Source organism: Cylas formicarius, unplaced genomic scaffold, assembly GCF_029955315.1.
Source record: "Cylas formicarius isolate icCylForm1 unplaced genomic scaffold, icCylForm1.1 PGA_scaffold_7__23_contigs__length_41026272, whole genome shotgun sequence".
Taxonomy (NCBI): domain Eukaryota; kingdom Metazoa; phylum Arthropoda; class Insecta; order Coleoptera; family Brentidae; genus Cylas; species Cylas formicarius.
Genome location: NW_026844352.1, coordinates 12,934,687 through 12,960,487, shown reverse-complemented (window position 1 = coordinate 12,960,487; position 25,801 = coordinate 12,934,687). Strand labels below are relative to the sequence as shown.

The 25,801-nt window shown below is 34.1% G+C and overlaps 2 protein-coding genes across 3 annotated transcripts in view; both read right to left on the bottom strand.

Moving 5' to 3' along the window:
- The window catches only part of LOC132704356 (cytokine-like nuclear factor N-PAC), a 49,042-nt gene extending 43,446 nt beyond the window's left edge, over window positions 1–5,596 (bottom strand). Inside the window, exons 1-8 of the mRNA XM_060674306.1 lie at window positions 5,461–5,596; window positions 5,363–5,399; window positions 5,180–5,247; window positions 5,007–5,124; window positions 4,805–4,873; window positions 4,489–4,557; window positions 3,834–4,013; window positions 2,099–2,272 (exon numbers count right to left, since the gene is read on the bottom strand). Coding sequence (XP_060530289.1) covers window positions 2,099–2,272; window positions 3,834–4,013; window positions 4,489–4,557; window positions 4,805–4,873; window positions 5,007–5,124; window positions 5,180–5,247; window positions 5,363–5,399; window positions 5,461–5,495 — 750 coding nt within the window. The 5' untranslated portion in view covers window positions 5,496–5,596. The remainder of the gene's footprint in view (window positions 1–2,098; window positions 2,273–3,833; window positions 4,014–4,488; window positions 4,558–4,804; window positions 4,874–5,006; window positions 5,125–5,179; window positions 5,248–5,362; window positions 5,400–5,460) is intronic.
- Window positions 5,597–6,237: 641 nt separating this feature from the next.
- Window positions 6,238–25,801, bottom strand: part of LOC132704354 (myotubularin-related protein 13) — a 31,116-nt gene continuing 11,552 nt past the window's right edge. For both annotated transcript variants that reach the window (XM_060674301.1, XM_060674302.1), the window contains 13 exons: window positions 24,003–24,111; window positions 23,204–23,946; window positions 21,870–22,306; window positions 19,634–20,321; window positions 19,162–19,578; window positions 17,732–18,091; window positions 16,121–16,969; window positions 14,090–14,237; window positions 13,825–14,034; window positions 11,519–11,672; window positions 11,263–11,466; window positions 11,123–11,205; window positions 6,238–7,069 (listed from right to left, as the gene is read on the bottom strand). In XM_060674301.1, the coding sequence (XP_060530284.1) occupies window positions 6,977–7,069; window positions 11,123–11,205; window positions 11,263–11,466; window positions 11,519–11,672; window positions 13,825–14,034; window positions 14,090–14,237; window positions 16,121–16,969; window positions 17,732–18,091; window positions 19,162–19,578; window positions 19,634–20,321; window positions 21,870–22,306; window positions 23,204–23,946; window positions 24,003–24,111 (4,495 nt within the window). In that variant the 3' untranslated portion in view covers window positions 6,238–6,976. The remainder of the gene's footprint in view (window positions 7,070–11,122; window positions 11,206–11,262; window positions 11,467–11,518; window positions 11,673–13,824; window positions 14,035–14,089; window positions 14,238–16,120; window positions 16,970–17,731; window positions 18,092–19,161; window positions 19,579–19,633; window positions 20,322–21,869; window positions 22,307–23,203; window positions 23,947–24,002; window positions 24,112–25,801) is intronic.

The window sequence follows — 25,801 nt, the reverse complement described above, 5'->3', positions numbered from 1 at the left end:
GCAACCAACTCCGTGAACTTTTAGAGAATGTTTTTGTTTAGTTCCAAACCCGTTGCCAAAAATCCTTTGTTACTAGCGAAAAGTCAATTCCAACCAAAAAACTAATTCTGTCAAAAGTTCCCTCTCCTTCCTTATTTTGTAGTTACTTGCTCTACTAACACAACAAAACCATTGTACTCTTCATAAACAAATCATTTGACAAGTCTAAAAACGGTAAATTAAAGACCCTTAGCTATCTTAGTTTACACACTTCCCAACGATTGTGTAATGTCGCTTTTACAACATTTTTTTTTACCATTACAACTTACTATGAACATTTGAGGCTTGTAGCTTTAACCGTTTTGACGTTGTTAAAGTTCTAGCATCATGGACGTATTGATTATACGTTATTCTCTACGCTAATTGGCACGGCTTGTCTAGGCAGCACGTAAGGTTATTCCGTAAGCACAGCGATTTGACGATTTGGGTTTTTATAGTGCCATACCATAGTATAAGCACCATATATTTAGTTGAAATAAATAAAGCCATACCTATGTTCGACTGCCGTTCATTGTTGCCAAGTTGTGCTCTCTCTCTCCTCTGTTCTGTATTAACTCAGCAGAATAACAGAAACTATACCTTATCAAACATTTAACGCCTTCTCAATATCTAAGTAAATCATGGGATTTATAATTTAAATACATCCCTGTGATCTGAACTTTGCACCATCATATTACAGCTTGCTTCAGATGCAATTTTTGTCGCTTTCTTTAAAAACATATTTCCTTGTCTTCATGTTTCCTTTTTTTATTAGCATATTATTGCATATGCATAAAATACGTCAAGCCTTCAGCCAACATATGGGGTGGCGCACAGTGGATTTGTGGATATTAGAATTGTCTGGCGAACAGATCAGTGGATTTACTTTAAATTATACATGGTAATGTGAAAGGAGGTGCTCAAAAATATTTTTAAATATTTAGTGTTGTCGCCTATTTATAAACGTTGCAACATCTTGCTTAGTTTAAATGGCACCCCCTGTATATTATTTCATATTTAGATTCTACTCAACAAACAAAGTACATTTTGTTCACGTTTCCATATACCTATATCTTACCGTTAAATTAATTTACTAGATTTTTAAGAACCTTGAAAAAATCTTAATGGTCAGTGCTTTAATTTATTAATATATAGTGCGTCTCAAAAATAAGATCTTGTACTGGAATTCTAGACACAAGATTTATTGAGTTTCTTAAAATAGCACACCCAATATATTTTTTCAAATTCTAGGAAAGGAACTAAACCAATTTTGTTCAAATTTCCCTATACTAATCTCTTGTAATTTTAATAATTATTACATATTATCAACATCGAACATAGTAATTTCCATGAAAATTTCACACGCAAAGAAAATATTTCCAGTTTCCAGAAGACTTTGGAGCTTGACAGGAAGGAATCTTTTGTCTTGATTGATTGATTATTGCCTGTCAATAAAGGGCAAGATAACTAAAATAAAATGAAAATGAGATTTTACAAATTTCATTCTATGTGCGAAACTTTCTTCAAAATGACTATGTTCAATGTTGATTATGGAAATTACAAGAGTTAAGTATAGAGAAATTTGACCAAAATTGGGTTAGTTACTTTCCTGGAATTTGAAAATGGAACAATATACAAAGTGTGCTATTTAATATACTCAATAAACTGTTTTAAAAATTGTATAAAACTTATTATTTTTAAACACCCTGTATGTTCCATCTAAAAAGCCAGGAAAGAGCGCCTGTACGCTTTCAGGGAACTATCTAAGTTTGACCTTCTGTTTAATTAAAGCACGCAACTATTAAAATCCTAAAATCTAGAACTCTTTTTTTTCGATAACGGTAAGATATAGCTAACTAACATAAATGCAATCAAAATGATACGCTGTCATATTCGTCAAGCGCCACATCGATTAAAATTGAATTTTGGTTTTGCATGTGGTTTCCACCTAAAAATATTTCCAACGGACGCAAATTGAAAATAATAAAGACATATCTAGATAAACCGTCTAGAAAGCAAATAACTAAGAGCGACCATGTATGGCGTTATAGATACAATCCCCAGCCTCTACAAGACTTACCTTTTCTGGATTCCTGCTCCATAAATTGACGGTGTGCCCTGAAGCGACCAAGTTTTTGACGATTCCCGACCCCATTATTCCGAGTCCCAAAAATCCAAATGTCAGAGTTGAAGCAGATATATCTTTGGTTTTCAGCAACTCCGAGCATGTATTCAGATCGACAACCGGAGAATCCTATTGAAATATATGTATACTACTATAATGCAAAACTGGACTTTTATACAAACTGCATAAAAATTTACTATTTCTTATAAAATGAATCCTTCCTCCATCTTAAGGATAACTACTATGTAGGAAAGCGCTATCAATCTATGCCTTATCTGAAGATGCAGATGCTATTAGTAGATTTTGTATATTTCTTATATATAACAGAATTTTTTAATCCTTTTTTTTCAGTTTGGAGAAATTTAAACAAAAATATACAATATATTTCTTTTATTCTATTCTTATATTTTCTTTTTATGACCTATTCTACAATAAGCCCTAGTATACTATATAGACGCATGTCCGGAAAGGTTTGCAATTCATATTACAGGCTGTTGAGAAAAAAAAAACTATTTTCATAATGTTCAAACGATTTTAGATATTTCATTGATATTTTGTCGACCGCCTTCAAGCAAAAACGACTGGCTCACCTTGTTTTCTTAAAAAAATCCAAATAAATCTGGCACAGACGTCACAGGTTTTTTTTATATTTCACATCAAAAAATGTATTTTGCTGCTTGAATTTAACCACTGTAGCTGGGGAAAGAAACCATAAAATTTGTGTATATTAATTTCGAAACAGGCGCAATAGTGTGCATGTTTACCACAATTTACAAGATGTTTTCATAAAAAAGACAAATTTTCAAAACATTCCATTTATGCAATTATGTTTATATTAAACCGCGATTTTTTTTAAATTATCGAATTTGTTTGCCAAAAACATTTCTGTCAATCTGCCTTAATATAATATTACTAATATATTATTATACAATATATATCGTAATTCAATCAATCGCATAACTAAGAGTTTAGTAGAATGTTTGTAGCCAAATTGCCAAATTCTAAACCATTTTTTCTGATGTTTTATCATGTACCACTTTTGTAACTGTTCCTCATACATATCAATTCAAGTTCAATTGAAATGGTACATTTAGATCGCAAAAATATATCTGATGTTCCACTTTTAAAAACAGGCTTTTATGGAAGACCATGTATAGTTGAAAATATTTTTTAAATGTTTACCTTTTGATTTTAGGCAATATCTGCAAAGAGATTTTTTCACAACAGAGATAAATAATAACCACTTTACCACCCTTCTTATTTTTAAAATATTTCTTGATAAGTAGAATTTATCACACTCACGTTAAAAAGTTAAAAATTCTTTCAAAAAATATCCAAATCACAACACCCATTATAGAGAAACTGGCAAGACACAATTTTGTTTAGTTTAGTTGAATTAAATTTATAGACAATTAGACCTGACTATGGATATTTACATACAAATCTATATACTAGGAAGCATCAACATTTATACATCAAAATATTTAACACTAATCACTGTGAGAACTCTACATGAAATTAATTGAACAAGAGTTGAAACGTGCAATTTTTCAATAATTTTAGTTATCTATAATTACTAAAGTCAAGTGTTGTGTGCATCGGTTAGGACATTTGTAATTTGTTTTAACCCCATAATATTAAATGAACAATAATTTTTAATTTAAAAAAAAAATAAAAAATGCATACTTACCGGCCTTTCAAGAACAGACGGCATATTAAGCAGTTCTGTTCCCAAACTTCCACTGTTCACTCCATTCTCCTCTGATCTGAGAGAAGAGAGAAATTCTGACTTTCTGGAAGATTTCCCTTTGAGTGGTCTTTTTGAGATGGAGCCTCCTTCACTTTCACTGCTGCTCGCCTTCCGTTTTGTCTAAGGAAGAAAATATAAGAATAACCAAAGACATAAAAATCCACCAACCTAAGTTATACCTCATCACAGTTTTTGTCTTTTGATAAATTTCGCAAAATTATATCATTATATTAAAAATATACCAAGAAGTTTTTAAATTTTAATAATATACAATTTTCAACATACAGATGGCGTCCATATTAAGTGATATCTCTATTGCTATTTCCGAAATAACAGCTATAATTTAAAGCTGCCTTTTTGTTCACAGTGTTGCCAAATTTCTTTTAGTTTATGAATTATAGAATTATTTGTAAAACACTCCAACAAAACTATACACCTTTTCAATTTAAAATGTGTATCGAAAATTAAATGCCATGCCTTGTGACTTAAATTACAACAAAAGTTCAGATTCAACAAACAGTAAAGCAGGCAATTTACTTTGGGTACTAAAATAAAAAGAACAAACAAAATTTGTTAAAAATGTTGGGGCACATACCCTTTTTCCTCTTTTGGGACTGACATCTTCCTCCTCGTCTTCTTTTTCATTTGACTCATTAGTGATTGGCTTTAGAACAAAGAGTTATATTAGATAAATGTGATAGCGAGGCTACTTGGTACACATATACCATTACAAAACATCTAGTTTATCCTGTACACAATATTACTAACCAATTGGTACTTTTCAATCAGTTTAACAATTGAAATAAAAGTTCACAACCAACAAATGGTAATCAGAACAATGAAACATTCAATAGATTACTATAAAAATAGTTAAAAACCAACCAAGGATCATTAAAAATCTTTACACATACCCTTTTTCCCTTCTTAGAGGTGATATCTTCCTCATCCCCTTCATTTTCATTTGACTCTGGAGCCATTTGCTAAAAAGATATAAACAAAACTGTTACCCACATTGTTTCTTAATATACCTATCCCCATTTAAGAGCAATACTCAATTTAATGACAGTAACTTGTTAACACAAATAAGTTTACCCTCTATAAGATATTGCTTACCAATTTGTACTCTTCAATCTGTTGAAGAGCGACTTTGAAATCCGATCTATTGGAAACATTTTTGAGTTGGTCTTTGTATTCGTCAAAAGGATTAACACAATTTTCTTGAACCCAACCACTAAAATGCCAACAAACAAAGTAACACACCCAAACCAAAATAAAAGGAAACTTACTGACTGGGTTTGCTACCGAAATAATAAACGTGCACTTGGCCTTTTCTCGGCGTCGTCGCTTTCTCAACCTGTACCAACAAAAGTGTTTTTAAATTTAACAAATCAAAACAAACTTGTAGGTTAACACACGGTTTGAATTTAATGCGCGCGCATTTTAACAGCTCCGAGTGGCGGCATACTTACCCGTGCAGGCCATGGTGGGGAACCTTTCATTTTTGCCCTAAAAAAAGAAAAAATATTTTCCTTTTGTTAATTATAAAAGCCAAATATAAAAAAATTACCAAACCAAATCTCCAACTTTAAAATTTCCTTGCATGATTAACAACACCCTCACTGCCCAAACGTCTTCCTCAAACTGAATTCGTTGCCATCGTTCCTTGCCTCGCTGTTAATAACCAGAGAGGGGGAAGAATGGCGCATGCGACTTAAACTAATGCTTCTTTCTAAGGAAAGCTGGGCAATTAATCGTAAGCCAAAGGGCCAATCTTTATGAATTATAAATTATCATTATATATTGATAATGAAGAAAACAAAAAACAACTGAGTTCAATTTGAATTATACTGTAACGACATCAAGTGCCATAGATGCTTATCTAGAAAGAATGTTTCATTGCAAATTTAAGCTTTAATGCAGTTATGCAACCTTCATAGAGTGAGGAACGATTAATTTATAATATATCTTTAACGCACGGTGGGTTAAAAATAGTTTCTACATATTATATATTATACATATTGCTTCATTCAGTTTTGGATGTGCTTAGGTTAGTTACTTCTATCATTTATTTCAGTTGCAGGAATGACGTCACCTAATCCACTAGTATGAAATTTCATATATTATCATATAGAACGATCCCTATTACAGTTTAGCCTTTTAATGCTGTTATTTTGCTTATATTTTAAAGAATTTAGACCAAAATTTGATGTATCTTCATAATTAGCTAATCTCAGTTAATCACGTTAAACAAAAATTCGTTGGTGGTGGGCAAAGTGCAATTTATAATGAAATTGATATTCAAGTATTAAAAATAAGTTTTTAATTTTCTAAGAAGCACATTTATTTCCAGTTTTGTGTCTGACAAGTTTTATTTGTTTGTATTGTGAAATGACATGCACTTTACAAATGATCAGAATTAACCACCAACAATGCTTAAAACCACCACTACAAACTAGAGCTTTTATTGTAAAGCGTTCATGCCTTTATAAAACGATAGAATTTAAAAAAAAATAATTAATTTAGGTTTGGTTCAAGAAATTCAATGGTGCTCCTTATATATTGAAAATGACATAACAAAAAAATCAAATTCTACCGTTTGATAAGACCCACATCTCACGAGGATTGCTCACGCTTTGCTTTCATAACTATAAACTATTTGTATAGTAGAATTGCCCTTTTCATGTAACAATTCTCCTTAACTTAACTGAACTAGATATTCTTGTTCGTGATGGGTCACTTTTTGAATGATAGACAGCAAATTACACCATGAACCAACATCAACTTTTAGGTGAAAGCAATTCTAAAACAATGTCAATGGAACAATAAAAAAAACTGACATAAACTCGGAAAGTTCAATGAAAGTAACAATTTATTCTATATATTTGAGCTTTGCTGTACAACTAATATAAAAAAATATAAAATTCCACTATATTACAAAAACGTAAAACGTAAACTAACATATTTGTGCATTCGCCTTGTGTAAAAAATACATAAATAATTATAAAATATTATCATTGGCTAACTGTTACAATAAGATTTTAAGACAACACTGATTACCTAACTTTGGATTAAGAGTATTTTGTTTATTGCAGACACGCCTGAAGTTTCTCGATCCACTCTTGAGCGGAGGCAGAATCTGTCGCGCAAAAATTATAGGTTCGACGACTAGTACGTAACTGAAAAAAAAATCGTTTTTAGACTAATTTAAGTTGATGACAAATAACTGGTTAGAGCAGTATTTCCCAACCTTTTTTGTGCCATGCCTCACAGTAACATTTCTAACTTAACATTAAAAAATCGATCTGTTCACTTAAGAAACATAAATGATAGGTTTAAGGAAGATATCACTATGAAATACCTATCAAAAAACAGTAAATAATATTTCAAAACATATAATGAAAAAGTGAACATTCTAATTCAACATAATTTTAAGACAGGTTTTCTATATTAATTTAGTGCGATCCTTGCGCTCGATGCTTGCTGCACATATATTTTATATTAGGTCCCAATTTAGTTTGCTTTAATCTGATGTCTCCACGTTATGTTATATCCAATCGATTTCTTTTTTTATCAGTAAATCATTTACACCACTAAATCCACACTCCGCTAAATATGAAGATGAAAACGGTAGTAAAAGTTGTCTTGCATGTTTGGTTGCATTTGGATATTTAGTTATAATTTCTTCACAAAGCCATGCCATCGCTCCTTTTACATTAAATAAAATTTTTACTCACTCATCATTTTGCAGTTCTGCGAGTTCTTCTTGAATGACACAATGTACAAGAATCATTTCTGGATTCGCACCTTTCATCAATTTTAAGTAGCCATTTTTCTTGCCCATCATATTAGGAGCCGCCATATGCCGCACAAGATGTATTTTTCATTGGTATATCATCTAAGTAGCTTTTTAACTTATTCTATATTTATTATATTTATATATTTCGAGGTAGTGGTGCTTTCTAATCTTTTACAGGACAACATTTCTTCAGCAAAATGTCTTTCATCAATATATCTTACATAAGTTATTAATACTGCCTTACTGTCTATCGAAGTTGATTCATCCATTTGCACTGAGAACTTTCTTGTTTTCAGCTTTTCAACAAGTTGTATGTCAACATCTTCGATCATTTCGTCTATTCTTCTGCTAACAATATTGTTACTGAGCGGCATAGGTTTTACATCTTTGTCATCTTCTTCCAGAACCGTTTTAAGAAATGCTGATATTGACGGTTTTATCAAATTCTCTCCTATAATGTGATTTTTTCTAGTTTTAGCAATTAATAAAGAAATTTGATAACTAGCTTCGGTAAGATGATTATTAATTGAAGTACGAGCAGTAAATAGTGACGTTAATTTTGTTATTTTTTCAAAAAAATTCTTTAAAGTTTTAAAGTAACTCATATCTGAATTAATATGAGCACTATGTTTAGCTTTCAAATGCGCCTCAAAACGAGCTCCTTTCATTGATTCGTAAGCAGCAGGTATGAAACCAAATTCTAAATATTCCTCGGAATATTGACGATCTTTTTTTTTGCTTGTATCACTCATTTTACTATGGTCTAAAAAAAAGTTCAATTAAAAACTAACGACAAAATATGTGTCATACTGAATTCAACATGACAGAGTACAGGTATACTAAAAAAAACATATTTATTTAAATGTATATAAAACATTAGCAATATTTTTTCCACTTGATATAATTTTCTGGAAATTTAAATGCTTCATCAATCGTTAACGATTAACTGATGGGCACTCATTCAAATCAACACCAACTGAAAGATGTGCAAAGCACTACAGAAGTTGAGTTGGGCAGATTAGGTGCGGACAACAGCGTTGTTTAGCGAGTTTTTAAACATTCGGTTCCCCATGGCAAGCGACACACCCTGCGGTGAATCCCCGAGGAAGTTTACTTGACGATTCTAATCACCCAGTTGATGTGTTAGTAAAGTCAAACGAAATTATACCTAATAATTATTTACGGCGATTTTTTATGATTTTGCTTGTTTTGTTGTCACCGATGTCACCGATAAAGTCGTATAGAGTGTATTCTGAAATTGACCTTTATTATCAAATTGCCCCCTTGTGGGCGGGGGCCCCACGTTGGGAAACATCGGGATGGCGTATAACATCTGGAAATCATCTGAGGTTAATGAGTGCTGTTTGTTGGTAGAAATTAATTGGTTTCAGTTTAATTCTATTATTATACAGGGCTCCTTGAAGTTGATGTCCATTTTCAGGCCTGTTGGAATTATTATGGAAAATGGAAAACAATGGTCACTAACCAAACACTTTCTATGTAACCGCTCTCTTGGTATAAAGCATATATCACTAAAATAATTAATTATCTACCTATCTATCAATAGTTTTACCTAGAAATCAGAAATTTTGGTTACAGCTTGCCAATAGGCTACTGTCTCGCATAAGATATTGCGTATAGGGTGTATACAAAATTATGCACATTTTATAAAATACGAAATTAATTTTAAATGAAACCGCTTGTATTTTAGCTTATCAAGAAAAAGAGCGATTCATTCTTGACCTAAAAGTACTCTAACATACCATAGCTAAAGTAGTTCAAGTCCACAAGTTTTTTAATTTAATACTAATGGTCTAATGGTCTATACTAATGGTTTGTACTAACGGTCATATATTTTTTAGTTGTATTATTTTAGTCTAGGTCGGGATGTTATAATACTTGTAGATCAATAATGCAATTATTTTCCTTATTATTTCTGCCAAATTTTGTAAAAAATAATTTTTATTTCCAAAAAAAGATCAAGACTAACGTTAACGCAGTTTCAAAATTTTAAAAATACAGGGCGTTAAAAAAATGAAGTGGGTGTCTATTTTGAAAAGCCTATTGATTTCTATTCTCTGTATACTTCTAATAGGCCAACATATTATATAGACTATTTTTAATTATCCGTTTAGCATAATTTTAGACCATTTTTAATTATCCGTTTAGCATAATTATAAAAGTATGCATCTGGGAGCAACAAGACCAAATAAACGATGTTAACAAAACTTAAGGTGACATCATCATTAGTTTAGAAAAAATTGTTTTGGTCTCGCGACCCCAACTAGAAGTTTACGTTTCCCGTCAAAATGGCGTTAAATTTGTTGTTAATGTTATGGAATAAATCATGTATTACATTAAATTAACTATTAATCCTTGGAATTAATTTGTAGGGTTTTTTTTTAATGGGAAAAATATTTATCATAAATGAATATCAAAACATGGACTGAAATATTGTCTACAACTTTTTCGGCAAAAGACGGATCCCACGTCGGAAAAACTGCTAGTCTTTAGATGCGATCCACGAAGCAGCCCATTTTCTGAATAAATGGTAATCACTCGATGCAGAGTACGGCTGGTGGAGTAGGACGTTCCATTTCAGTTTGTCATATTTAAGCCATTTTTTTTTTAATTCAATTGTAGTCGATAATGTGCTCCTGCAATCGTTTGATTTCGTTTTAACAGCTCATAATAAACCACACCCAGCTGATCCCGCCAAATGAATCTTAGATCCCTGGATATTTTTTTGCCACTATTGTTGATCGTTCACCAGGCTTTACCTCAGATTTTCTTCGTAATAAATCAATTTTTGTCTTCTGTGACGATCCGATGCAAAAATCCGTTTCTTTTCTCGCATTGGAGCAGTAAATCACAAATCAAAAATTCCTTTTTCAATAAGTCTTGTCTTTAATTCATATGGGACCCAACGTCCCTCCTTGCAAATCATTTCTAATTCCTAACTCCAAGTGAAGTAACCAATTCTTGAAGTCTCACGTCAATCTTCATTAAGCAACTTTTCTAATTCTTCCAATTTCTTTCAGCTGTCCAGGTCGTTCTCTGTCTTCAAAATTAAAATCGGCACTTTTAAAACGTGCAAATAATTTTGCTCAGCTAGTCTCGTCATAAACATCTACAAGAATATGATGATTTTCTGCAGCACTTCTACCCATTTTAAAAACAAAAATACTTTATTCAGCACAAATTCCGACATTACAAAATCAAATTATTGCTGTTTATGTTTTGAAAAACAACTATGTACAGAAAATGACGTCAAATAATAGCTGTTTTCAATGAAATTACTCCTTTGATAAAAAAAAATCGATTAAAAACGAGGCAAAACAAAAGAAGGCGGATTCTTCAGATCACACTTTAACCATCTTAGATAAAAGTAGTCAGTGAATGAATAAAATCAGTAGTAGAAATTTATACTTACATCAAAGAACGCTTTATCATCCGTTTTCTTAGGAGGACCTGGTGCTGGTGGCGCCGCATTCACCGATACCACTTCTGCTAAATCTAAAATTGACAACGTTACACAAAAACTTCTAACCTATGCCCATTATTTTCTTATACCGACGTATCCTTTGCAATGCGAATCTTCCATGGCATCATAATACCTAAGCTGGTGCTTAATCGAGTCCAACACAAACCAGCGCTGCTTCCATCCTTTCAACAACGCGCCCCTTTTGTACAAATATCCCTCGTGAGTCCTGTTTTCTGCTACGTTGGAAGAGAATTGCTCGTAGTATTGTTGACTAGACGTTTGTCGTGCGCTACCTGCGGTTAAAAGAACTCCGTCATCGACGTTCGAGAACGTAAAATAACCCACCAGAACTAACGGATCCGTTATCTCCGGTGTTAATCTGCATTGTCTGTGAAGTACTCGTGTCAGAAATAGTTTTATATTTCGTGCAATTGTTTGGGACACTCTCGGCACACTTTTCGTGACAACTATAGCCGCAATCCATACATCGCATGCCCGTCTGAAAAAACCAATCGAAAAAAAATTTATTAAAATTAGAGCGTTAGAATCATCAATATCGTGTTTCTCTGTATATATATGTATATAAACTTTACTAAATCTAAAACCAATGCACTGTACTGCTGCCTAAGATGTCTTCCATTTGTTTTCATCGCGACTAAATTAATGACCCAAAATATTTTCTATTTTGTACATAGTAGTAGGATCTAAGCTGCGCATAATCAAATTTTAATATTAATTAAATTTTAAGTATAAAGACTGCCATTGATATTCAGTTCTTCTAAATCTTCTTTTTACATAAACACTAATAGGGAAGAGGATATGCTGATTTCATTGTCTTGTATAACATTTGCAAGCATAGATTTGTTGGATACGATTAAATAAATATACATAATCATTTTACATATGGTCTCAATTTACCGAGAGCATTGTAACTCACAAACTATTAAGAGATTTTTGTTTCAATTACGCTTTAGTAAATTCTAGAGAATGTTTTCTCCATGATTACTCACACTGTACCACACAAGATATTGTAACCAAAATACAAACAAATGTATGGGGGTCTATTATAATGCTGATTTTTTAAAATTACTTTCATGTTAGGCAAGTCGTCCTGAAAGTGCTAAAAATGGCAAAGTTTTATATTTTAATCAGAACAGGCCATATATTATAGGATTTTTTCGTTCTACAACGCAAACGTTTCAATAAGGTCAAAAATAATAATTTCGCATGTTCTGGAAAAACGCGGTTCGCTATTACTTTACTTTCGACAAAATTTAAATTATTTTACAAATCTTAAGATTTTCTTGCTTTGTCTCGTGGTTCAGTTTTCTCTCCAATGCAATCTCGACCTTCCCAGCGGTCTTTTCCCATCCGACACTAATCTAATTAGACGTTGATTTTCTTGTCTTTTACGATGGCCAGCCCATCTGAATCTTTATAATTTTATTATTCTGACGCCGTCTGGGTGATTATCTAGTTCTTCCCATTCCTTGTTCGTTCGGTACTGTTGTGTATTTTTTATTAGACGTATTGTGTTTTATCAGCGTCCATGTCTCACATGCATATGTCATAATTGGTCGAAGGTTCGTGTTCGTGTTTCATTGAACTTTGAAGAGCAAAACAGCTGTGGCTGGCATTGACACCAAGATATTTAAATTCCTGAACCCCTTCAATATTATATTGGTCCATTGTAACATTTTGGCCTATTCTGTCTCTTTGCTCTGCCTTTGCTGTTATCATGTATTTTGTTTGGTCTTCCTTAAACCGACCTGTTTAGCAGAAATTTCAAGCTACCTGGATTTTAAATAGTATTGCCTCTGCAATGGCTGTTCGCATTATGCTTTTGTTTCCTTTCTTCAGTCTTCTTTGCAGTTAACAGTGGGTTCGAACAGGGAGATGCACTGTCGCCACTGCTCTTTAACCTTTAGATTTAGGTATCATAAACCTAATTGAAGCTGTAATGTATAAATATTTGACAAGTTAAAATTTTGACAAAATCTAAGTTAAGAAAATAAAAATTAAAAAATGTAACTTTGATACATTTAGCACTTCTGGGACAAGCAATATTTTGTTACCTATAGTGCCAATAACCCTGTATGGTTATACCGTTGGTGAATAAATTAAAATAAAAATCCTCTCTGTAGAACATACATAAATTGTTTATATACATACTTCTTGACGTTATGGTTAGGACATAGTGGTGCTTGAAATAATTGAAATTTCGGTACATTTGAAATTTTTTAAAGCCATTTAAGGAGAGAAAAACATCTTTTTGTTATATTGTAGATCTATACCAACACTGACATATATATGAATTAAGATTGTGGTTGTTTTACCAAATTAGCAACTAATGGTCTGGACCGTTCTTGTTTGTGTTTTATTGGTTTACAATGAGAGAAGATTGCGCAACTTAAAATAATAGACGAATGACTTTTAAATAGAACATTATTATCAAAAATAGAAACAGAAGAACTCGCCTGAATTGCGATGTCATGTGGAGCTTTATATTATAGGGTTGAGAAATATTTAAGAACTATTTTTTCAGCAAGATTTGATAGATAAACTTATTTTAATTTATACAGAACAAAAACTGTTAATTTTTGTGAAATTTTCAGAAACTACTAACTGCTGGAGGTGTGAGTTGCAATTACCTTAACAGGCCCCCAAAGTACACTCGAACACAGATCGCAATGAGATGGGGTCGAATAATTATACTTCTCGAACCTATGCGGATGAGAGTAGACCAATGACGATTCCGCGGCTCCCACCATTTTACCTCTCATTAGTATTTCCAGAGTTGAACGTTTGTGCACCAGCCGACCATGCGATCGAACAAGTGCGGTATTGAAGGAAGAATGACGCTAAAATTTTTATTGAGTTAATAAGATTCAACTAAAATCGAGCCCGCATAATTACCGTTAAAGAATCGGTAACCGGAATATCCAATTTATCCCAAAGGACTTTCCACTTTTGCGGCAGGTGTCCCAATTCGCTTTCCAGTTTATGAATTTCCTCAAGCAAATGGCTAAAGGCGTCCGGCACTGCTTTGTCGACACAGTTGTACCTATAATATTGTTATTAAATAAATAAATAACAGTGACATACGTCTGAAGACAAAAACATAATAGAAATTCGTTTCTGTTTATTGGTAGATCATCATATATTTTTGAATTTCCTGCATGTTTAATGCTGTGTAAGTATCATTGTTCAATCTTGGGCAGCCTTGTATATATATATATATATATATATATATATATATATATATATATATATATATATATATATATATATATATATATATATATATATATATATATATATATATATATATATATATATATATATATATATATATATATATATATATATATATATATATATATATATATATATATATATATATATATATATATATATATATATATATATATATATATATATATATATATATATATATATATATATATATATATACATATATATATATATATATATATATATATATATATATATATATATATATATATCGAGATAGAAAAGTCCGGACACCTGAATACGAGAGACGACGTTCTGCATTTATCCAATACGTGGAGAACGATAATCAAACAGCAGAGCGATACGCAGCAGCCAACGGGGACATCGCAACTACGATCGGGTGAAATTAACTACGCGACAATTCGGGGGGCGGAGCCACCTCCCCTCCCGCACAAGCAGCACCATTATCATCTCCGGCGCAGGGTATAAATACCGCACGCACCGCCGATAACCTCCCAGTGTTCGAAGTGTTTTCGGAGCGCGAGCATTGAAGATGCCAAGTGAGATTTTGGCGAAACGTCTGCAGGATTCCAGTCGGATGCAGGATTTCAGTCGGAGTTCAACAAGCGTGTAGGATTCCAGTCGGAGTTCAACAAGTTGTCTGCAGTTGGCTTCTGTATCTCAACGAAGCCGCTAGTCGTTCGCATATTTGTTTTATTTTTGATACTGAGTTATTTTCATAAACTCACATCGCAACATCGCCAAATTTATGGATGAATTCGCCACCACTACACATAAGGAGTTTAGGAGTTTTGCAACACCAGGGAAGATGAAGAAAACCCTGGGTAAGTCGATTACAGCCACCCGATTATTGTGTAATTTGATTGACAATCATTTTTTTCAACTTTCTCTTAGTCGTTTTGAGACTGACCAATCAAAAATACAGTCTACATCGTAACAATCATTATCATCTCCGCGGCGCATCAAAGAGAAATGTTGTACTTTATTACCTTGCTTTGATGTTCTGTCAAAATATCACAGATATTCTGTGTCGCAATATCACACATCAATCGCCTTACATATACAGGGTGTTTCATAATACATTGCTGATCCGTCAGGGTATGATACTACCATCAGTAAGAATAAGCTACATCATGAGTAAGATAATGTTTTTTACAAAATCCATCAAATCGGTTAGTTTTTGATTAGTTCTTCTTGCATATATTCATTTGCATTAAACTGAGACACAATGTCCTTCAAAAGACCCTGGTTCTTAGGCCTTCTTCTTTCTTGTAAAAAAAATTCCACATGTGGAATTCATATTCTGGAAAACCGTGCTTTATTTTCTTACTTTTACAAAGAAAATATTTATAATCATATATAAAGGTTGTATCGCGCTTGAGTATAACAATTTGCTGGAGGATTAACCTCAAACTGCCCTGACAGTTGCCAAACTGTTAGGAAATGTTGAACTCACAGAATATCCCAAACAAGTTTCTAATATGGAAACAAACCAAAAGATACCCCAAGAATTTAGAGAAATTTTATAGTATTCACAAATGTTTTCCAATGACAAGTTACTTTTCGATTTTCCTAACCAACCAAACCACATGACCAACCCCAATTACTCTTTTCCAACAAAAAAGAAATCTGTGAAAACTAAAATATAAACACAATATTTAAAACACTTACCCCAAAGTAACAATCTTCCTCATTGATTTAGTAGATATACCATCAGCGGCTTCCGCTTCCTCCTCCTGTTGCATATCCATCTGGATAATTTCTAAGTCGTAGCTCGGCCCATGATGTAAATCTTCATCTAAATAGTAATTCCAAATTTCCAGACACGGAAGATGGCTCTGAGGTCTCAAAACAGGATGTTCAATGTCGGGCGTGTACATAAAATTGAAGAAGAGGGGATTCCTAGCATGTTGCTTTTCAATGTAATCGAACACGCTTTGTCCCAGATTGGTTCCGGACGTCGTTCCGCACAGTCGTCCTCCAGGATAGATGTTTTCGTCGTCCGAGGTCGTATCGACGCTTTTATGGTGTGACGTCAGCGAGCCTCTTTTGTCTTCGACAGCCGCCACTCCGCTTTCAACCCGCTCAAACTCGCAATCAAACAAAAACGTTCTAAATCTGCATGAAACCGAATGGTACGCCAGAAATCTCAAATAGTAATCATTGAATTCGAACGCCATAGGGTATTGTTTTTGAATTTGATGAACGACGTCTAAAAACTGCTGGAATGTTGGTGCGAAACCGCTTGCCTGAGAATTTGCACTGAGATTGCTTCGGTGACTGAATCGATGACCAAATCCGATCCATTCTTTCTCCACGAGTACCCGAAAACCTTCTATGGTTCGGTAGTGGGGATCCAAACAAAGTTGCGCGATAGAGGACACTTGCGCGGTTATATCCCAGCCGTCCTCGAGGCATATTGCTACCGAGGAACCTTGAAGATCCAAAAGATCGACCACGGCGCCAGACAGTTGCATTATGTTTTGAATTTGCTGAAGCCATTCCGAATTTTCAATCAATCTGCAAAGATATTCGAAGCAAAAAATATTAGAACAAACCGGAACACCAATTCGTTGCTGTTTAGCTTTGATATCTTCCTATCTTCAATTTACGCAAGCATCGCACTATTTAAATTTCACTTGGCAAAGTGTGATTTTTACAATGAAGTATGAAAAAAAAAAACTAAAAGATAGCTGATGTAACAATTTAGGATAAATCAGGTTTGTAGAGATACCACTATCTCTTATTGGAAAAATTTAATGGAAGATGTTTATGATACGAAATAATAAAAAATAATAACATTTAACAATTACGGTGAACTGTTAAGTATGATTCGACTATATAAATAAAGTATCGATGAACGGAATTCCCTCTAGATTTTTTAAAATTGCTTAAAAAAATCAGCTTGCTAGCTTATAAAACTTGTTCAAGCAGCTTTAGGACCTACTTAGCTTCAAAAAAAAAATAGTGCCAACCATTAACAACGCCCAAGTTTCAGCAGATAACAATATAATAATATGCACCTCATATTTTATGAGGAAGGATCAAATTATCTGATAAATATCCTTTACATATGCAGATAAAAAATATTTGATCTACCGACCCTAAAACAGTCTATTTCTTTAATCATCTCAATCAAAAGATACAATACAATATTTTCTTACTAGAGTAATACAATACAATTTTGCATTCTAATGAATATTAATGTTTTTGACTTAACATCAATCTTTAGAAACATTTTTTATATTTGATTCCCGAAAATATAAAAAAAGATGCACATACTTATGAAAACTATGCTCTGGTTCGACATTCTGAGAACTTGGAATGCACGCCCTCATAAGCTTTTTAAATGCTGCCTTCGTATGTCTGACATCATAATATTCGACTGGAATAAATTCCGCCTTTGGCGCAGATTCGATTTTTATGCCCTTCATATGAGCCTTTTCACCCAGAATATACAATGCCGCTCGTTGCAAGGTATGGACTCCGTCGGCTGCACTGTCCATATCGGTCGAATGCCTCATCGTAGTACGATTTTGTTGTGCCGCCAAAGAGGCTTGAGATGATTGCCTCCTGTCTTTCAATGAACCCCATCTACCGAAATTTTTTGGACCCTTGCCACCGGAGTGTCTCGGAAAGACACTAGAATAAATAATTTTAATTTAGTATTTAAACATTTTTATCCGTTCCCGACAGACAAAGCAGTAAGTTTTTCAATTTTTAATTTAAATTAGCATTACATTACCAAAAATATCTACATGTATTTGTAAATTTTAAACTAAACATGAATAACGACACATGGATACCATTATAGAGTTATCCAGTTATTTTGGAAAATCCAGCGAAAAATTTTGTGTTTCAATAAAAACATTTCAAAATTACCTTTTTACAAAATATTTAATACTTTAAATGTAAACTTAATTGTTTAATAGTTATCAATAGAAAAATCCGGATTTGTTACATTTTACCAGTATCATCATGGATGTGGTACCATGTGGTTTGAATTTGTGTGTTGTTTTTTTAAGTTGGTCTAGCGTTACATCTGGTCAGTGCTGGAGGATTATTCTGAACGGAGTAAAGATTAATACCGGGTGTCCGGGTGAGTACCTAAATCTGTTTTTTATTACACACCCTAGTATATTACACTTTAGCGCAATGCCAATAAAACCCGAGAAAAACTAAATTAAAAATGTTGATCTAAGACAAAAATATAACAATATCATAAATTTAAGTACTTTTATTATAAAGAATTCAAGGAAACTTTTATTTTACATCTAGAAAGATTTAAAAGACGAATAGGGAGAAAATACTTCTAAAAAATGAAGTGATATTCCTTGGCCTCCATACATCGGATTCAAATAATTAATTTCGTCTTGAATAAGAAAAAGACAATAATCTCCTAACAGTGATTACTACTTGAGAGAAATTTACTACCTTTGCAAGTAGGAATATCGTATCATTTAAAGTTTTTGCTTGATTAATTTTTTCATAAGCCCGTCTCATGTGTTGATGAATCCATACTACTCATCAAGATTTATTTCAAACCTTGTTGATTAGTAGGATGCTACATTAAAAACAATATATTTTCTACTAACACCTTCATAACAATATCAAAATTAAATAATTAGGAATCTTTTAAAATGTTCATTAAAACTAACCAAAACATTTTGTGACAAAAGTAATAAAGGTCTCGTTAATAAAAGTTTGCTTACCCCAAAGTACCGATCGCTTTATTAAAAGGATTCGATTTTCGCGCTACTTCGGGTGTGAGGGTAGCACACGCCAGGGGATCCTCGGTAGCTAACAGCAAAGAATCGATGCTCAAGCAACTATCGGACATATCCCATCCGGGCCTCTGCGAAAAAATGGGCGTGGCCGCGACCAAAGCCGACAAATACTTTTCCTGTTCGGAAGAGGAGGTCATTTCCGTGGACGTGTTCGGAGCCGGGTGACTTTTCAACATTCCCATCACACTTTTGCCGTGATGACCGGCACCGCGCAGAAGCAAAGCCTTGCTACGACCGTGTCTCCAGGTTATGCAGGGTATTCGACTTTGCCGGTAACACCGGCAGAATCTTCTTATACTATCGTCGTTAACGGAAACGGGAACTACCAACAAAGCCGGATAACTACAAAATAAACTGTTGTAGCAACGCGCGTGCGTTAGACGTAAGCAATAATCACCTTCTGCACACTGTGTAAATAGAATTGATCGAAGTTAATCGAAACTGATCCTGGCCGGCTTTATTGTTAATAGGAGAGCAAATCCCTAGCCTCTGCCAATCCTTCACGTAGCTCCTTTCCACCATCCGTTCCAAAGTTTTCGCGTCGGTTTGAGTGGGTGTGGCGGGCAACGCGCTAGGCTCAAAGTCGTCGACCGACATGTCGTCGTCGTTACCGTAGTCGTTAACAGGTAGACCCATCCTACCCGGCGATGTCATATACTTGTTGCTGCTGTTAATACTCATATTTGGAAGCACATATTTCTGTCTCTTGGACGAAGATTTTTGCTTGACTCCAACCTTTCTCGCGGTCTTTAGTAGAGTCTTCTTGGCGAAGCCCCTCAAGGTGGCGTTCTTCTCCTTGCTCTTGTGCAGCGGCGTTTCATTTACCACGACTTGTCCGGCGAAGGCGAAATAATGCCAGAAGTTGGGCGGATGGCGCACTTTGTGGATAAGTTTCCTTAAGTTATCGATATTTTCCGCGGTTACTTCCTCGTCGAAAGCCAGTTTCATTAATTGAAACGTGCAGGAGCGAAGCTGCAGTCCTTCCTGCAGCCACTGATCCAAATGCGCTAAATACTGAACCGTTACTTTCTTTTCTTTTGTTAAAGATGTGACCGGAAAGGATCTGACCACTACTTGTTCACAAGCTAACCAAAAATAACACATATAATTAATGTCATTAGTATTTGACGTTTTTAAGAACTTTTATGGCAAAGAGTGCTCAACATAATTAATTTCCCCAACGTTAAAATGAGGGCGCATTCTTAGTACTATGAAGCAATAGGAATTAACTATTCACCAATGTATCTATAATTCCAGCGATGCAGCAAATATTATATTTTTATATACTTTCTTAATTAACGGAGTCTTTCAATTTTTTTTTTTTAATTGAATCGTTGCAGCATTTCCTTTTTTAAAATGGAATAGCCTAGTATACATTATTATATTTTTAGATATAATATAACAGTAATATATACCGACATCTCCAAGGCGTTTGACAGAGCACACCATGAGTTGTTGATTAAGAAACTCGAGTTCTTGGGTGTGTCCGGTACTTTATTGCGCTGCAGACGATGAACATTTCATCTTCCTAAATCTTAGTCTCATCAGGCGTCCCCCAGGGGCCCCCTACTATTCAATATCTTCACCATAGTTTAAGCATAGTCAACCACTCAAAATTACTATTTAGCACTCCAAGAAGGCCTGGATAGATGGAACTTAATGTACTTCAGTATATGGTTATAAGATTCTGTAAGGCTAGAGATTTCGTGCATTGCATTAATAGTAGCGCATTGGGTTCCGTTGATCAGATCAGGGATTTGGGTGTGCTGTTAAATTCCAACTAAAATTTTTCAGTCTACATCGATAACATTTGCCTTGTCTGCCTGTCAAAGGAAACAGAGGGACTTAAAATTAATTCAGACACTGATGCACTCTACAATCGACTGCCCTTCGTTAACGAGGATTGGTCTACATGTTCCATCCAAACTCCACTCGTGCTACACAAACATTTCACCAGAAGTTCCATAGAATTAAATATGCTTATCGCTCATTCATCTCTCGTACCCTCCGATTATACAACAAATTAACCGACTTAAATTTTTTTTCATGACTGTTACTGACATATTATTATATTAACTTAAGGTAAGGTCTGGCCTCTCTATATTATTCTTAGCTTTTAAAATTTTATATTTTGTAAGCTTGTAATTCTATCTCTCGCAATAATGTAATAATAAATAACAAAATAATAAATAATATTTTTTTTAAACATAACACCTCGAGAGAGCTACAACGTTGTGTTACATAGAAAGAATTTTTCATAAAATCTAAAAATGTAATAATAAATAGGGCATTCCATTTAAATAAATAAAGTTGATGTATGGTTCAAATAGATGAGCCAATGTTGCCATGGTACCAAAATATAGATCCAATGGCTGCAATCTGATTCTTGAATGCCTATCTTTTTCCATTCTCCATATACTTCTAACACGTCAACGACTTTAGAGAACGGTGTACTACACAACAAGAGGTGATTATTTACAGTTTGCGATCTACAGAACAAGAGTATATCAAAAAATATTTTCAATAATGTAAGTATATCAAGTGTGTTTTATATTATCTAAAAAACCTCATACTTACAGATCTACAATTTATTTCATTTACATTTATTTGCAGTGTCACTAAATCACACTTACCAAACGAATCACACGGCATTCCTTTAAAAATAATCCTATAATTGGTAAGGAATATTGCTCCTTCTGCAGGTAGCAATGGCGGACCTCCCAATAACCCTGTTATCGTTTCTTCTCTACCATCAGGTAACAAATACACCCTCAGACCGTCCATTATCAATTCCTCCCCTATTAACACGTTTGGGGTCAAAATCTTGGGCTTCTGAATTGGTGGTCTCCTCTTTGACTCCCTATAAACACCTTCGAGTGTTTCTATGTGCATGTGCACTACTCCGGGGATCATTTGGTGCAGATTACGGATGTGCTCTCTCGTCACACCACCCTCATTACAAACGCGATCTATGAATCGGGATACTATACGAATGACGGTGCTGCCAGTTTCGCTTGGATCTTGATCCTCAAAACCAGATTCTGCATCTACACTATCACTTTCAGCAACACTACAAAATAAATTAAATAACACATACTTTCACGGATAATTAGAAGGCGGCGCTTCAGTCGCACATGTAACCGTAACGCTTAGTCCTAAAGTAAAACAGACGCATAAAAGGAAAACTGATTTAATTTTAATTGAGGATTGAGGTTAATTAAAATTAAAATATTTTTGTATGCAGTTTCAAAAAAAAGTTACTAGCTAACTAAATGAACTAGCCAACCATTTTACATCCACACGAATAGAGAATTTGCCCATTTTTTTATTTTGCTAAAATGTGTGTTTATATATGAAAACATATTATACCAAATATGAACTCTTAAATCGCAATACTTAATTAACAATAAATAATTAATCGGAATCGGAACATATTTAAACAAAGCAACATGCACGGCAGCCGCTGCCACTGCAATTAATTTATTGTTTAAATAATTCATTTAACTCATGACTTTATTATACTGCTTATCTCTATTGGAACTTAAGCCAAACTTTGTTAGTTAATCCTATCATTGATCATTGATGGTACTCAATTAACTATATTAAAAGTTCGTTAAAAATATAATGTATTAATTAACGCTGCCCACGCTCAAGAGATTTCTTTAGTGGGTTTTTTTGTTTTATATTTGCAGTATTATAAAAAAGTAGTATAACTGTAGATTATTATGTGTTTATTTGGTAAATATATTATTATTAATATTATTATTTCTGAGTCGGAGACTTCTCAAGTGACCCTCGTATATAGACAACTTTTTCAACATTGTTAAATGCCACAAAGAAAGAAAACAGAAATAATAAACTTAAAAAAAAAAGATAAAGTGGCATCGCCATACTATTGGCCACTTTCGGACAATGAGATCTTCGATTCTGCTTGCCACAAACATCACATAGCCTTCAATTTTCTTACCTGTTCGCTATACTGTTGCTGGCTCGTTCGTCATCGAAAATTTCCTGTTTACTAGCCTTGTTTCCCACGTCTAACGGTATGAGCAAATAAACCATTCTATTGGCGTAATGTATGGCCTGACTGTACATGGTGTTCTCCTCGCAGGTTACCAGCTCCTTTTGCTTTTCCGGGTCGATACTGTGCCATAACCTCATTTGTTCTGCGGCAATCTCGAGTGCCGAAGTCTCGTGCATGCGAGCCAACACGGACCTCCGATGCCACATGTAGTCTTTATCACGAGAAGACGTAGGACTCAACAGTTCGCTTGAATATTTCGCACCGATGTTTTCCACCCTCGACGTGTAGAGAGCCTTTAATTCTTTCTGAACGTCCTGATAGAAGGCCGCTTCCCAAAACTGTTGATTATGCCAAACCGCGTGTTCCTGTATACAAGTGTAAGCAAACTGGATTATTCCGGTGCAAAGTTTTCTACAGAATATGGTGGCCAAAGGCAACAACGCGGCGGCGACCCCGTATTCGTCCATCGAACTATCATCTTGCAAAGCACAATTCATCAAACGCACGACCAAATCGAATTGCTGATCTTCTAGCATGGCTTTCGTGCCACTGACTTGTTGGGACAACTCGTTGCACAAGGCTAATCTGGCTTGTTTCGATTGCAGCGCCCGCAACACGGCCGGAAACGTTTTCCTGGCGTCGGAAATTTTATTTTCGAAGATGCAATTTACGCAATTCCTCAAAACCTGCAGTAAAGATTTTCAATAGGTATGAGAAAGTGGAAAAACCCTAGACAAATCACCTCCAACCGCCTAGCCGAATTGCTGACCATGTGTTTGTTGTCCCGCAAATTCGATATGTGTGGTCCGATAGGAACTATTCTCGGTTGAATAGGCCTTAACGAAGATAGCCTGAAATATTACGTAATTGTGCCAGATGAGAAGAAAACAAAACATCATGTGCAATATTCAAGAACTGAAAATTGAGCAAATAAATACATGGCTGCCAGTTTGTACTTTCATTGGCATTGGAAGAGCAACAGAGCACGAAAGCTACAACAAACGAGTGCGATTCAATTGATCATGCAAAGACTAGGTTGCTTAGGAATTTGAAGAAATTTGAAAAAAAAACTATTCTAACCAACTAACCAAAACTAAGCTTCATTTTGAACATTTCTTATAGATTTTCTTATTGTAGTTCACCAGTCAAATATTCGTAAAGTTGCACAAAATTATATGAGCATACAATATTTTTAGAAAATGCAGGTGCGGGTGGGAAACGTTGAGCCGAGCTTCTATATTGATCTTTTACATGTATAGCGCGATTTGGAGGACATGTTGGATAATATGCATGCAACCAACTTTATAACGGTTAAAAATATGGCATTGGTGAATTGCGAAAAATGAAACTGGAGTCGACATGTCCAGTCCAAATCTTTGGAGCTATTTTTTTAGAATACTAGGCTTCAACATAATCTTCTGTTACAACTGACAGGTATACAGGATCAGTTAATATTTTATAAAAATCTGACAAGGGACGTTGAAAAACCAAATGGAATCTCGTCCAATTGAAGGTGTAACATATTAGGATTTAATTTACTTATATTAGGATTTAACGAAACTTACCTTGTTGATACTAACCGATTTAGAGGGTGTCAAAGTTGCAATTTCATTTTTGATTTTTGTAAATTGTAGAGAGCGCTACGTATGGTAGTTTTCGTGCATTTGATAGTTTCTAACTTTTTTGCACCTTAGTGTATGCATATTTTTAACAAATATATCACTGCTTACACCTTTTTTTCAAAAAAGAGTTCTACCTTTTAAATTTCGGCCTGAGTCACCATTTTCGAGAAATTTGGGTTTGAAATTTTAAGTACCTAATATTTAAAATTTCATTTTTTATATCATCAATTTCAAAATAACCTAGATTATTCATACAACGGAGCTAATTTAGTAGTCCAGAACTTAACAGCGTTTTTAATATTATGTACTTTGAGATTTTTACGAGAAACTCAAAAAAACTTCAACATCAATGAAAACTAAAATGCTAATTTTAGAATTTGTAATAAGAAATTGCAGGCATTTTTGTAGCTCAGCTACTATTAAATTGTCATTTAACTGTTACGTTAGGTCCAAGCTTGACTATGGCTCGCTGATATGGTCACCAATTTATAACTGCCACACTCAGTTCATTAAGAGTGTGCAGAGAAGGTTACTAAAGTATCTACTGTTCAGGAAGGACGGTTCCTATCCTGAGGGGGGAGTTAATCACAATCTTCTGCTAAGAAGGTTCGCTATACTGCCTCTGAGCTTGCGCAGAGACTTGCAATCTGTTTCATTTCTCTATAAGTTAGTTCATTACAGAGTCGATTGTCTGTTTCTTCTGGAACAATTACGCTTTCATGTGCCGCCGCTGGAAGGAAGATATCAATCAACTTTCTTACCGCAGTTACTCAGATCCAATATCCATTTTCAAAACCATATTTACAAAATGTGTGCTACCTTCAACAAACTATCATTGTACTGCGATTTATATTGTGATGAACTTTGATTGGCGTCGGGTTATCCGTACCGATAAGTCTTACCCTTTTCTTTATCATTC